Genomic DNA, 14,285 nt, shown 5'->3' with positions numbered 1-14,285 from the left:
GAACAAACAAAAAACCAAAATAAAAAACCCAAGTGCAGAGCAGAAGAGGAAGCAACCCAGAGATTTATGTAGTGAGAAAGACTGGTGGAGGGAGAGGGCTGGAAATAAGGTATATCCTCAATTAATTCCCTGTGATGTACACGGAGGGGGCATGAGAGTTTCTTTTGCTTTGGCACGAATTGGTAGGCACTTCCTTCTTCTGTACCTACTTCTCTGAGTTACAGCTCCTCCACTATCAGCTTGGAGGCTATTAACATACTAGATCCTAGGCAGCTGTGCAGTTATCCCCATTCTAGAGTCATCTCCAGTCACATCCATCATGATAGCCCCTTGAGATTTCTATGGGCTTGTTGCTATGGAAACAGTTTTGCAGGATTTAAAACCTTAGGAAAAGTGCCTAAAGGTTTGAATCTTGTTTCGGATCCAAAACAAACCTTTCTTTGGCATAACCTGCTTAATGCTCTTCAAAATGAATTAACTTATTCTTTAAATAATAAACCATATCGTTAAAAATAAAGCCTCTCTTATCCAAACTGCTGAAAAAAACAGTACTTCCAGGGCTGGTCTTTTCCTTCTATTTGAGAGATTTTATAAACTTTAGAGATGGTGGCTATGAGAAATCTTCCTGATTTTTTTAGTTCTGGGAATTTTCTTAGAAGGAATTTTCAGTTCTCAGACTTCGAATGAGAAGCTCTTACATAGCTGCCTCTGTTCCCGAGCACATCTAAACCAAGGTTAGTAGCACAGAGACATTAGTTTTCTATGGCTGCTGTTAACAAATCACTACTAACCTGGGCATTTAAAACAACACAAATTTGGGTTTCCCTGGTGGCGCAATGGTTGGGGGTCCGCCTGCCGATGCAGGGGACGCGGGTTCGTGCCCCGGTCCGGGAAGATCCCACATGCCGCCGAGCGGCTGGGCCCGAGAGCCATGGCCGCTGAGCCTGCGCGTCTGGAGCCTGTGCTCCACAACGGGAGAGGCCGCGACAGTGAGAGGCCCGTGTACCGCAGAAAAACAAACAAAAAAACCCCCAAAAAACCCCACAAATTTATCTTACAGTTCTGTAGGTCAGAAATTTGACTTGGGTCTCACCAGGCTAAAATCAATGTGTTTGGAACCGAGCAGAACCCTGTGGGCTCCCTCCCCCCAAGTAAAAAGGCCCCTTCATGTCCTCTGCCTCCTGTTTGTAGAAAAGCTGACACCTCCCAGGCCTTCCTGGGTCACAAAAGAGCAGGTTCAAGCAGTTAGTGATTAGGAGAATAGGGTCACAGACAGTGTCTGATGCACATTCCGGAGTTGTTTTACAGATACGGCAATTGCCACAAGAGGGAAGTAACTGCATGACGACCAGACTGCAGTCATGACATGAGCCGCTCCATCTTGAGCAGAACTGAACCTAGGGGCACAATTCCAAGCACTGGCCTTAAGAGAATGGGATTAACACTATTGCTCATAATAATCTGTATCTTTGTAGGCATCAAAATAATTGTATATGTAAACGCGCAACTGAAGCTGTCAGCCAAGAGATGCTTCAAACCCATGTCAATACCTTTCACACTAAGACCTCGAGGCCCTTTCACAGCATGAAGCAGCTACAGAAGACGGACCCTCATCCCTAATCCCATAGAAATGGAATGATATCTGAGGGGGGTGGGATTTGTAAACAGCTCTTTGCAGGAAACGGCCCACAGCAGGAAACCCCCTTTCTTGTCCACTCAGCAAAGCTACGCTGTAACCAACTTTTCAATCAGGCACCCCCATGCTCTACTCATCTCCAGCCCTAGCACACCTATCAGATCTTGTGCTCACACAATACCTTGCCTAACTTGTTGGTTATTTCTGCAGATCAAAGAAGTAGAAATGAAGAATAAGTAATTAACGGGTGACCAGATCTCTTCCCTTGCTCCCCCTTCAGTAATCTCATGAACAAACAGTGTGGACAAACTGTGTGAACAAGACAGCATCTAAAGAAACATCACAAGAAGTCAACAAGCCTGCATGCAGCGGGGGCGGGTGACGACTCTGACCCCCATCTCAATGATTAACTGAGATTACCTCCGTTTTTCCCTTTAAAAACTTTCATGGCCAAGCAGATGGTTTTTGCGGCACACTGAGTCAATCATCTCCCCAGATCACAGCATTCTGATTAAAAGCAATTTTCCTTTCTACCAACAACTGCCTCTCGGGTATTGATTTTCGAGCGGGGAGCAGCCGGACCTGAATTTGGTAACGTATTTTTCCATTTCGGATTCTTTAGGGGAGAATCTGTTTCTCTGTCTTTTCCAGCTCCTAGAGGCTGCCTGCATTCCTGGGCTCCTGGCCCCCTAACTCCAATTTCAAATTCAGCAACATCAAATCTCTCTGACCTTTCTGTCGTCACATATCTTTGTCTGACCACAGCTGGGGAAGGTTTTCCACTTTTAACAACTGGTGATTAGGTTGAGACCACCCAGATAATCCAGGGTAATCTTCCCATCTCTGGATTCTAAACCTTAATCACACCTGCGTAGTTTCTTTTCCTATGTGAGAAAACATATTCACAAGCTTCCAAGACTGGCACATGTATATCTTTCAGGGGCTATTATATCTATAAAGAACAAATCTCATGAAATCTTTGTAGCAAACATGGGAGTATGAAAAAGATCACAAACCAATAGATTTGTTTTAAATAAGATTTAGGGAAATAAGATAAACAAGATCCATGGATATCAACATATGAATCACAGACACTGCTGATTGTATCAGCCATTTCTCCTGTTACGTCACTTCAAATACTCTCTCAAAGCCCTACCACTTACTTTCCATATTCTGTGCAAATAGTAAGCAGGAAAGCAGGTGTGACTATATTAACAACAGGCAAAGGAGACTTAGGACAAGGACTTTTACCAGAGATCAAGAGGGATCGTTCACGGTGATAAAAGTATCAATTCAATTAAGAAGACGTAGCAGCCCCATATATGCACGCATCTAATATCAGAGTAGCAAATGCATGAAGCAAAACTGATAGAACTAAGAAAGAAACAGGGAAACCCACAAAGTTAGGTCTGTATTCTAACGCCCTCAAGCATTCCCTCAATAATTACCAGAACTAGTGGAGAAAAAAAATCATCATGGAATTTGAAAATATGAATAACGCTATCACCCAGCCTGATCTAACTGACATTCACAGAACCCCTCACCCCACAGCAGTCGCACTCATGTACTTTTCAAGTGAACATGGGGCCATTCACCAGGATAGACCATATTCTGGGCCATACAAAAAGTCTCAGAATATTTCAAAGGGCTAAAATAATACAAGGTATATTCTCTGACTATGCAAGAATTGAAATAACTAAAAGATATTTTTAAAGCTATAAATATTGAGATATTAGGCAACATACTTTCACACAGTACATGGGTCAAATAAGAAAAAATCATGAGACGTTGTGAACGTTTAGAAACATTTCAAAATGATCAGTACTGGAAACGGAACATATCAAAATACATGAGACTCAGCAAAGCAGTGCTTAGAGGGAAATTTACAGCTTTAAATGCTTATACTAGAAAAGGAGAAAACGTTTAAAATCAATGATACATCGTTCCACCTCATGAAGCCAGAAAATGATCAGAAAATTAAATGCAAAGTGAGTAGAAGGGAGGAAATAATAGAAATAACAGCAGAGACAATAGGCAAAATCATGAAACAATAGTATAATCACTGCCAGTTTTCTGCTTTTAGAATTTGTGCTTCCCGTTCCTGCAAACTTTAGCACCATTAGATCACACAGATCCTTGTTCTTGAGGAGAATACACCAGGGAATGTCTCCACTGAACTTGAAGTTATGTCTACCACCTGGTCACTTGAGCATCTCATGCTAATGTATCAACTAATAGAGAAAAAAGTTTTTATGCTGATGGCAACAATCGTCAGTGGTTCCCATGAGGAGTAGGGTGATTGCTACACAATGGAGTAAGCAAGGACTGTATCTGGAAACCTGAGAATTCCTTGGAGCCTTTCTTGGTGTTTCCATGCCTGGTGACAATGGTGAACAGGCAACCACAGGAGCTATGGCCTGACAAAGACAAAGAGGATCCCTCAGGGAAGATCTGGGTGTCCTACCAGGAATGAAATCGAGGTCAGCCACAGTGCTGCCTGAAGGTGGGGAGAATCAAGATTGTCTGCTGGAAGGACGGAGATCATGAATATCAAATACTGCCTCAAGACCAGTAGGGTTTAGAGACTTTTTCCACTAACTACCTTGTATTAAGTCTTTGTGGAGACTTTTGCTGTCTACCGCTCTGCAGGGGCTTTGGTACAGATGGAATTCCAAAGTGAAGGACCAGAAGCATATCTGAGTGGTGGATGGGGTCAACTGTTAATGGCCAGCACGTGTGTGCTATTTCACATTCTTTCAGCCCATCTCTCACCCCAGCTACTGCGGCAGACACCATTTCCAAGAGGGCGTTAACTAGTCCTGCACGAAGCCTTGTTTCAGGTCTACACTACATTCCTCTTTCTCTTGCCCTGGGCTCCTCAGCGTGATGGCATGGCACTGCCAGGGAACTCCCTTGGCACTCAGGCATGTATCACCTGAAATGTGGGAGGTGATGCTTATGGAACCAACGAACAATGGGGACAGACGCCCCCTCAGTAGGTCCTGTGTGGCGGATGCCCCACGGTGGTATTGAACTTAATAAAAACCCATTGTTCTATTGACCTTTTATCCTTCTCTGTTTCACTCCGCCTGCCCTTCACTTCTGCTCCCCGGGATCACCTCCCAAGTTGACTGACTTCACACACGCCTCTGTCTTAGGCTCTGCTTTGGGGAAACCCAGTCTAGCACATGGATCTTTATAATAGCGAATGAATTTCCTCTGGCCACCCAGAGCTGCGTTCATTCTTAACGTACTTTAGAAACCATTCGATGGAACTGAGAGGTGATGTGCTTGGATCAGGCGATACCACTCGGGAGAATTTTAGGCTGGCAGACTTGCCTGGTGAAGACTTTCTGCTTTGTTGGCATCATTGCTAATGGCCCCATTTTTGCCCCCAGTTCTTTTCCTTTTAGGAGTTTGAAATCACACACCCAATTTCTTTGAAAAAAATAAGCAAAGCAAAAATCTAGCTAATCTTTTCACATTAACCCTGCTCAGAAGATGCCTGGTAAATTTCCAGAATTTGGTAAACGGCCAGTGAATGAAAGTATTCCCCCTTACCCTTTAGTGGTCGTCATTTATTTTCTTTGCTGTTGTACAGAGCCTTGAAACCTTGTTTTCTTCCCTTGAAATGACAAAAACGTATTTTCTTTGGCATGGCCCCAGAGTACAACAGTTAAACTTGCCACTATGTGAAAGAGCTGTATTTGTTTAGAAGTTACTCAAAAGGCCGTGAGAGCAGGTGACCTGGATTATAGGAAGTAGCCCCAGGAAACTCAGAGGATTTTCTTTCCTGTCTTTTTGCCAGGACACTGATTTTTCTTTGGCCAATAGTAATTTGCAATAAGGTCAGGATTTCTTCTAGTTAGAATTTCATAGGATGTCAGCCACATTGTTTTCTTACAAGCAATTCTTTATCCTTACAAGACCGGGAGAAGAAACATCGACGGGAAAATGATGTCTAGCTTAGGGCTCAAACGGTTCTTGATAATCTTTTCAGGTCAATTTTAGGAGACAAAGAGAAAGGACTAACTACGTACATACACATCCATCATACTTGAAGAGAGACTACACTGTGTTAAAACACAAAATCAACTTCAAAAGAATATAGCAACTGCCCCCGACGAACTCCTAAAGAAAAAAGGAATTGGAAATGCAAAGCTGTTGTGACCACCTGGAGGGGTGGGATAGGGAGGGTGGGAGAGAGACGCAAGAGGGAAGAGATATGGGGACATATGTATATGTATAACGGATTCACTTTGTTATAAAGCAGAAACTAACCCACCATTGTAAAGCAATTATACTCCAATAAAGATGTAAAAAAAAAAGAAAAGAAATGCAAAGCTGAAAATTCGGAGGCTCCAGAGTGAACTTAAGGACGGATCTACAGACATTTTAAATAAAAGGTAGCTCACGACAGTCAGTGATGAGTGGCCGTGTGCTTTCTAAGTCACACAAGGTGAGAAATCCGGATTTCTCAAAGTGGAAGGATGGTGGGATTCTCTAACACTGATTGAGGGTTGGGGACCGGGGTTCAGAAAAGATGGGTAGAATCAGCTGCACCTTTGACTATATACACTATCAAGATTAGGGAATTCCCCGAGTATCATAGACAATATGTAAGAACATTTCCAAATATGAAAGTACATTTTGGTGTTTACCTCATATACTTGAATCTCATGAGAATTAAGAAAGACCACCAGGGCTTCCCTGGTGCAGTGGTTGAGAGTCTGCCTGCCGATGCAGAGGACGTGGGTTCGTGCCCCGGTCCGGGAAGATCCCACATGCCGCAGAGCGGCTGGGCCCGTGAGCCATGGCCGCTGAGCCTGTGCGTCCAGAGCCTGTGCTCCGCAATGGGAGAGGCCACAACAGTGAGAGGCCCGCGTACCGCAAAAAAAAAAAAAAAAAAGAAAGACCACCAAAAAGTCAGAAGCATTTACAGTGGGTTTTTCTTTTTTTGGCTGTGCCCCAACAGGCATAGGGGATCTTAGTTCCCTGACCAGGGATTGAACCCGTGCCTCCCCACCCAAGCCCCAGCAGAAGGGTGGAGTCCTCACCACTGGACCGCCAGGGAAGTCCCCACAGCGCAGTTTAAGATGGTGGTTTTACTTGAAGAGTCCCCTTCTTGAATTCTGCTTATAGAATGCACTCTTCTGGTTGTATAAGCCCAGGTTCCTGCCTTCCAGATTTTTTCCCTTATGAAACAGTCTCTTTACTTACTTCCAGGACAATCGCAGGTTTCTGCCAAATCACTAGTCAACCCCAATGACCCTGTTCCACATGTGACCTTCAAGATTGTTTATTTTACGTTTCTGCTCCAGGATGCATGTAATCACATGTTTTATTTCTGATCAGATTGGCTTTCTATTGATTTTAAGTCTTAAATATTTCTTTTGTTGGGACTTCCCTGGCGGTCCAGTGGTTAAGACTTCGCCTTCCAATGCAGGGGGTGAGGGTTCGTTCCCTGGTTGGGGAGCTAAGATCCCACATGCCTTGTGGCCAAAAAAACCAAACCATAAAACAGAAGCAATACTGTAACAAATTCAATAAAGACTTCTTTTAAAAAATGGGTGATTTTAAAAATATATATTTCTTTTGTTAATTTATGCCATTTTAATTTGCCTTATTCCCGCCTATGAGACAGGAAAATCATTATGACTTTTATCTTAAGACATGTAAGTTGTAAACAATCTAATAGAAGGTGACCTTAAAAAACTGGTTTATCTTGCAGAGAACAGAACTTAAGAGGCAAAAAAAAAAGTGAAATTTCCCAGGTTCAATTCAGATTCTAGGGGATGAAACGTGATGATTGAGTTAACCATTAATGTCAGCAAGGACCTCTTCAGGAAAAGTATATTGCAATTTTAGAGACTCAATACTATAATCATCTTTCTCATTTCACCAGCATGATAGCGCTTTGGCAACTTAAAGATAGGGTTGGTTCATTAAGCCAAAGAGCTCTTTAATTTAATGACAAATTCAGTTGAAATATTTTCTAATGTATAAACAAAATGGCTGGCTGTTTAACAGAACTTTTCAGCTGGAAGTATAGGCATCTTTTATAGATGCAAAGCTGGAGCAGAATGAAATGACAATCACTTTTTGACAATTATAAAGGTTTCAATCATTCCACTTAATTTCAGTTAAAAGAATGTCAATATTCTCTGAATCTCAAATTATGTTTCTTCTGCCTACCACTTACCTTCTTGGATTGCACAGAATATTTCCCTACTCTTTTATACCTTTGTCTATATCCTTCTTCTCTTCTCCCCATCGACCCTTCCGTTTTGCTGCTTTTCCTCTGTTTTGCACTTTTAGTGTTTGGAAAAACAAAATAGAAAAACCACAAAGCTTACCATTTCCACCAAGGATAAATATAAGAACATCCCAGCAGTAACTGTTAAGATCCAGTTTTGAATACATGGATCCGCGGATACCGAGAGCCCAATATACAGTCCTATGAAGGCAGTTAAAGCACTTATAAAATTCATCAGGATGGCAATCTTAATAGGAAGTCCAGAGCTTAAGAGCACAGCAAAGTCTCCTGAAATTTAAGGGAAAAGAAACTAGAATTATCATTTAACGGATGATGCCTTTGTTCAACTCGTGTGCTATCTGTTTCAAATTTCAGCAACTGGGGCCAATTTTATAGGTAACATTGAATGATCAGTTAATAAAACACTTTCCTATATTTCTCTAGGATTTATAGCCTAACTCATTATACTTCAGGAAGTTACATTTCAAGAGTTCTGTTCCTTTTACTGCTCTGGAAGATAGTATATACAGAGAGAACTGTGACATACTCTCTACTTCCTAATGTCCTGTGACATATTCAGCTGAGACAAATGCAAAATAAAAGTACTTGCTGCCCTGGGATTTCGAAAGCTTTTTGCCTGGAAACTTGCCAGGCAAAATCCCAAGGCAGTAAACATTATATAGGCTTTTCTTTTTTTTACTTAGGCAGGAACTGCTATGGAGAAAGAGAAAATGACTTAAGGAGATTTTTAAATCATGGCAAAAGTTGGTTAGGAAAACAAATTTTTCCTTTAGAAAATGTTTTACTGCCTTAATTATAGAAAAACGACCTTATTCCCTCTACACTTTTCCTCCAAAAGAAGAATGATCTTGTAATCTGAGAGGCTCTATTTCTTAGTTTTGGGATTGAGAAGAGGTTGAAGTTCAATAAAGAGACATAATGGAAAAGAATATAGAGAAGAATGTCTATATGTGTATAACTGAGCCAGTTTGCTATGCAGCAGAAATTGACACAACATTGTACATCAACTAGACTTCAATAAAAAATTTTTAAAAAGAGACAGCCTGGGGACTCAGTTTCCTAGTTCTACTGCGTAATCAATCCTATGAACAGGTCTTCAGACATTTTTGCTGGCCTGTCGCAGACTGTCACCCTCCTCTGTTGGGTTTTATCATAGTAGCTAAGATAGGACCATACAATATGGCCCCCAGACCAGGTATGTCTTAACGGATTCAGGAAGGACCTTGGATAAACTCCTCAGAGAGGAATGGGTCAGTGATGATCAGTGACAGGACTTTGGGCAATAGACACAGAACCCAAGAGGTCAGGGGTGGCCCAAGTGGGCAATGTAAATGTGAAAGTGAGATAAAGAGTGACTGCCAAGAGCCCTCTCTCTAGGGCACACGTGTGCCTGGGACCAGCCTCTCCTCTTTCTGGACCTGTTTCAGAAACGTCTATTCCGTCTCCTCTTGGTTCCTGGGAGGCAGGATTTGAATTACATGGGTTATTAAGATTATCCAGAAAAAGGGTCTTACATGAATCTGATACCATACGCCTGTCATTTCAATGTTACACTTGGCTTTAGACATTTTGTGTAAATCAGGTTGATGAAACCATGGTTTGGCTTTAATTTAAATGTTATTTTCTCTCACTGGCCTGTTTGCTGACATAATGGATCAAAAGTTCTCCTATTAATGTTTTTCCCACATTTAATGTGCAGATTTTAAAGTTTTTGCTGAAGTTTTTTAAAAAAATTAAAGAAGCTTTTTATTTTGCCAGTATTTTAATTTAATTTTTATTTTGTATTGGGGTATAGTTGATTTACAATGCTGTGTTGGTTTCAGTTGTACAGCAAAGTGGTTCAGTCATACATGTACATACATCCATTGTTTGTTTGTTTGTTTTTTGCGGTATGCGGGCCTCTCACTGCTGTGGCCTCTCCCGCTGCGGAGCACAGGCTCCAGACGCGCAGGCCCAGCGGCCATGGCTCACGGGCCCAGCCGCTCCGCGGCATGTGGGATCTTCCCGGACTGGGGCACGAACCCGCGTCCCCTGCATCGGCAGGCGGACTCTCAACCACCACGCCACCAGGGAAGCCCCATCCATTGATTTTTAGATTCTTTTCCCATATAGGTTATTACAGAGTATTGAGCAGAGTTCCCTGTGCTATACAGTAGGTCCTTGTAGATTATCTATTTTATATATAGTAGTGTGTATACCTTAATTCCAACCTCCTAATTTATCCCTTCCCCCCACCTTTAATGACTGTTTCCCATATAGAATTCTCCAGAATCCAAAAAGAGTCACTTCTGGATCCAGGAAACATCATAAATGGGTCTAATTGAATTCTATCTTGAGGTACAGGAATTTTTTTTTCTAGTTCTTTGCTTCTGATGGTTTAAATAAATTATGAACAGAAAGTATTCATCTTTCAATCATGTGTTGGAAAAAGAAGCCTAGTAAACCATGGCTAGAAATATATTACGATTTTCTCAGCAAGCAGGAAGAGTGATTCTACTGTCAGACTTACCCATTTCGTGGGGAATTTCATGACACAAGATAGCAATTGTTGTGGTCACTCCTGACTCGGAAGAAGATGAGAAGGCTGCTCCTATGACTAGGCCATCTGCAAAATTATGCAGGCTGTCCCCAACCAGGATCATTATTGCCAACAAGCTAATGGTTTTGCCTAAAGAACCAAAAAAAGGTGTAAGAAGCATTAACAAAGCACTACATAGTTCATGGAATCCTTCAGTTACGATCAACTTTCCCCTCCAGCCTCGACATTCTTAAATTGCACCAGATTAAGTAACTCCACTTTGTCTCAGCTTTCAAAATAGGTCAGGACCGGAGATGTGAACACGGCAACCGATATGACACACGGATTTATGGTCACCATTTTTCTAATGGGTCTGACTAATTATGAGATGTTAGGGCATTCGCTCTTCTATCCTCCTGTTCAGCTGTGCCAACAGAAGATAAAAATAACACTGTTATAACTTTCCAAAATGCATTCGATGACCTTTCCACATAATGTCTTTTGTGAAGCATTTTTAAATAATTTAAGACCCTCGGGGCAGAATGCCATGAAAATGGAGTCTATTTTCTGAAACTGTCCCCTGAGTCAGACTGCCCCTCGTGTCAGTCTCCTGGAGTCAACTGTCAACCTCTTGCCACTTTGTGATCGTTCCCCTTTCTGGTTGGTGCTAACCACCCTCCCCTACTGCCTCCTTCACTCCCCAAATGTGACCACGCAGAACCGCTTCCATCCCTTCCGGTCCCAAAGTTAGCTTTGGAACATTTACTGAATGTTCTGTCTTTCCGACTAGACCAACTAGACGTTGGATGAAATGAAGAGAAGCTGTCTTCATGCGATTCTATTACATTATATACATTATCTGATTAGTAGACAGACAATGAAATGAACTGGACCATAATGGGTTTAATTAATGAAATAATTAGATCACAGTTGGGTTCAAGTTTTTGACGGACAGAATTTCTGTTTTCAAAAACCTAAAACTGTGTATTAGTATTATGGGTTGGAACCATTAACAAATACAAAAAGTATTCCAGGGATAACACATATTCTGACAGTGAACTACCTAGGTATACCATTTGATAAGAACAGCCATTAAAATCAATTGCTGTAGTCTAATTACTCAGTTGATGTATACTGTGTGACAGGTGTTAGGAGTTGCTATTGTTACTATTAGAACTGCCCACAATATTCTAATAACTGGACGCTCAATAAAAATAGGAAGAGGTTACCTTCTGGTTTCTGTTACCTGGTCTAAGACTGTGGAGGGACTGCACTGTAATATAGTTTACTGGGGGGATATGATTTGACTTAGTTCATAGCCCACACTGTGAAATAAGGAACTTCAGTAAACAGCAGATCTAGCCCACACGATCAGCCAGGAGATAAGTGTATTGCCTGTGTTGGAAAGACATGCCATGCATTTTACATCTCAAAATCATGCTTTATTTAGAACCATCGCGGTGAGACTCGGTTCTATCATTCTGGTGGTTTCCTAATTCATTTCATCCTTCAACAAAAATGAGAAGATTTTAAGCAACAGTCATAAAAATACAGAATAAATATCAAAGTATTGAATTCAGAGAGTTCTTACTGGCATCGCCTGGAAGCTCTCTGAGCCTAAAAATGCAAACAGGTCACTCAGCTGTTCCTGCCAATTTTCGGAAGTAAAGCTCTTCTTTGTGGAAATCAAATCAAATAATTTAAAGTAATCCATGTGACAACACTGCAGCATACAAATAAATTGCGATTTCCAATCCGTGCCTGTGCGTATGCCTACATACAGTTTTGATATTAACGGCGTATATTTGGATGGAAAACCTTTACCCAATTTATACTTTGCCAAGAAACACTGCAGCCTATTTTTGTTGCCTATTATTTTGTTATCTCTGATGATGGGTTTCTAAATGTCAGATCATGGCCATGTAACAAGCCGCAAGGCAAATACACATATTTGCATATAAACGACAAGGAGCACGTTGTGCATGTTAAGACAGCTGAAACATTACTCAGTGGAAGGTAAGACAAGCGTTCACTGGCAAATCAATGTACTCGTTACAGAACTATCGATAATATTCCACCTTTCCTTCGGTACATGGAAGTCATTTCGAGTTCCACATTTCTGACTTAGCAGAGGTTTTCCATGGTAATACCCAGGCTGGATCTTGTATCGTGCTGCTTTTTGTTTATTTAAATCAGGCTGTGGATAGGACCTTCACATCCTGAGTTCCACCAGTGAGGTAATATGAAACAAGTAATCAAATATTTGAAGCTAATTCAATATGTCCCTGGCAAAAAGGGCAGCTGCATAATTGAATCTGGATTTGTTCACTAATCATTCCATACGCCAAGATGGATATCTGAAGTAGAAAGATATCAGGTCTACAAAATATTTGAATAAGACCATCATTATTACTTCCATTATTACAGCCACTCTCTGCTCCTAATTTGACTAGGTGTAGCCTTCTTTCCACTTCCTTTCTTCTAAAAACAAATACAAAGAAATGTCTCTGATACACCTTCTAGGTGCCTGGCATTCTAAAATTTCTCCTGGAACTAAGTATTTAGAAGGAAAAATATCATTAGCAATGTCCTGAAAAAAGAATTGGACAGACTACGTAATTACATATTTTGAATCATATAAATAAATTACAGGCGTGAAAACATCAAACACATTCAGAACAGTGATTGTTACCACCTTGTTTGTTCTTATTAGCATTTATATCCTCAACCACATTGCAACCTAAGGATAAAGACCATTCCTAATTTTATTCCCCCGTGCAATCACAGTGCCTAAAACATCCTCAAACATTTTTTTAAAATCATTTATTTAATTTATTTATTATTTTTGGCTGCGCTGGGTCTTCGCCGCTGTGCGTGGGGTTTCTCTAGTTGCGGCGAGCCGGCTACTCTTCATTGTGGTGCACGGACTTCTCACTGCGGTGGATTCTCTTGCTGCAGAGCACTGGCTCTAGGTGCGTGGGCTTCAGTAGTTGTGGTTCGCGGGCTCTAGAGCACGGGCTCAGTAGTTGTGGCGCACGGGCCTAGTTGCTCCGTGGCATATGGGATCTTCCTGGACCAGGGTTCGAACCCGTGTCCCCTGCATTGGCAGGCGGGTTCTTAACCACTGCACCACCCAAGAAGCCCTAACATTTCTTAAATGAATGAAAGAATGTGAAAAAATACAGGGATGCATGCCTGAATGAATGATCACAAGGAAATTGTTGCTGCATTAGCATTTCTTAGTTCCTCAATGCTAGAGTTTAGTAGCTATGTAGTCCTGGGCAGTGGCTTACCCTCTCTAATGACTGGTCTCTTCATTTGTGTAATTTGAATATTAATTATTCTTACTTCAGTAAAGTGTTAAGAGGATTAAATGAGATAATCCATATCTCATTAAATGAGATAATCCAGAATGTGTTTAGCATTCTGCCTGGCATATAATAAGTATTCAATAAATATCTCTTTTTCTTCTCAGGTAACTAACTTATTCTGATAGAATGGGCATAACTAATCATGGCTGGTTAACATTTAACTATTGAGAAGTGTGTTTACAAAAGAGTAATATCAGTGAGATAAATGGGGCAAAGATTCAGGAGCAACTGATGAAAACCAACACAGACCTTTTAAAAAAGAAAAGTTCTAAGAATCATTCAGAAGCATGAGCAAAAGGGAATAAAGTCCTGACCAAAATTGGCTAATCAAATTCAGAAATAGGGAAAATCATAGAAAGAAGACGACTGGATGCAAATTATACAAACAAATGAGTTATAGCATAAGATGTGAATAACGAGATAGCACTGATTTGAACTCCACCATGTTAACGACAGTATCATAAATGAGATAGACATTTGTGA

At 41.2% G+C, this 14,285-nt stretch overlaps 1 protein-coding gene across 3 annotated transcripts in view; it reads right to left on the bottom strand.

Annotated features, from left to right (window-relative positions):
• SLC39A12 (solute carrier family 39 member 12) overlaps nucleotides 1-14,285 on the bottom strand; it is a gene marked incomplete at both ends in the record, with an annotated part of 67,972 nt that overhangs the window by 15,012 nt on the left and 38,675 nt on the right. For all 3 annotated transcript variants that reach the window (XM_082838071.1, XM_082838072.1, XM_082838073.1), the window contains 2 exons: nucleotides 7,993-8,180; nucleotides 10,423-10,581. In XM_082838071.1, the coding sequence (XP_082694197.1) occupies nucleotides 7,993-8,180; nucleotides 10,423-10,581 (347 nt within the window). The remainder of the gene's footprint in view (nucleotides 1-7,992; nucleotides 8,181-10,422; nucleotides 10,582-14,285) is intronic.

Source organism: Leucopleurus acutus (genome assembly GCF_964270905.1).
Source record: "Leucopleurus acutus genome assembly, chromosome: 1".
Lineage (NCBI taxonomy): Eukaryota > Metazoa > Chordata > Mammalia > Artiodactyla > Delphinidae > Leucopleurus > Leucopleurus acutus.
The sequence above is the reverse complement of the archived record's forward strand: the minus strand, read 5'-3'. Positions and strand labels throughout refer to the sequence as shown.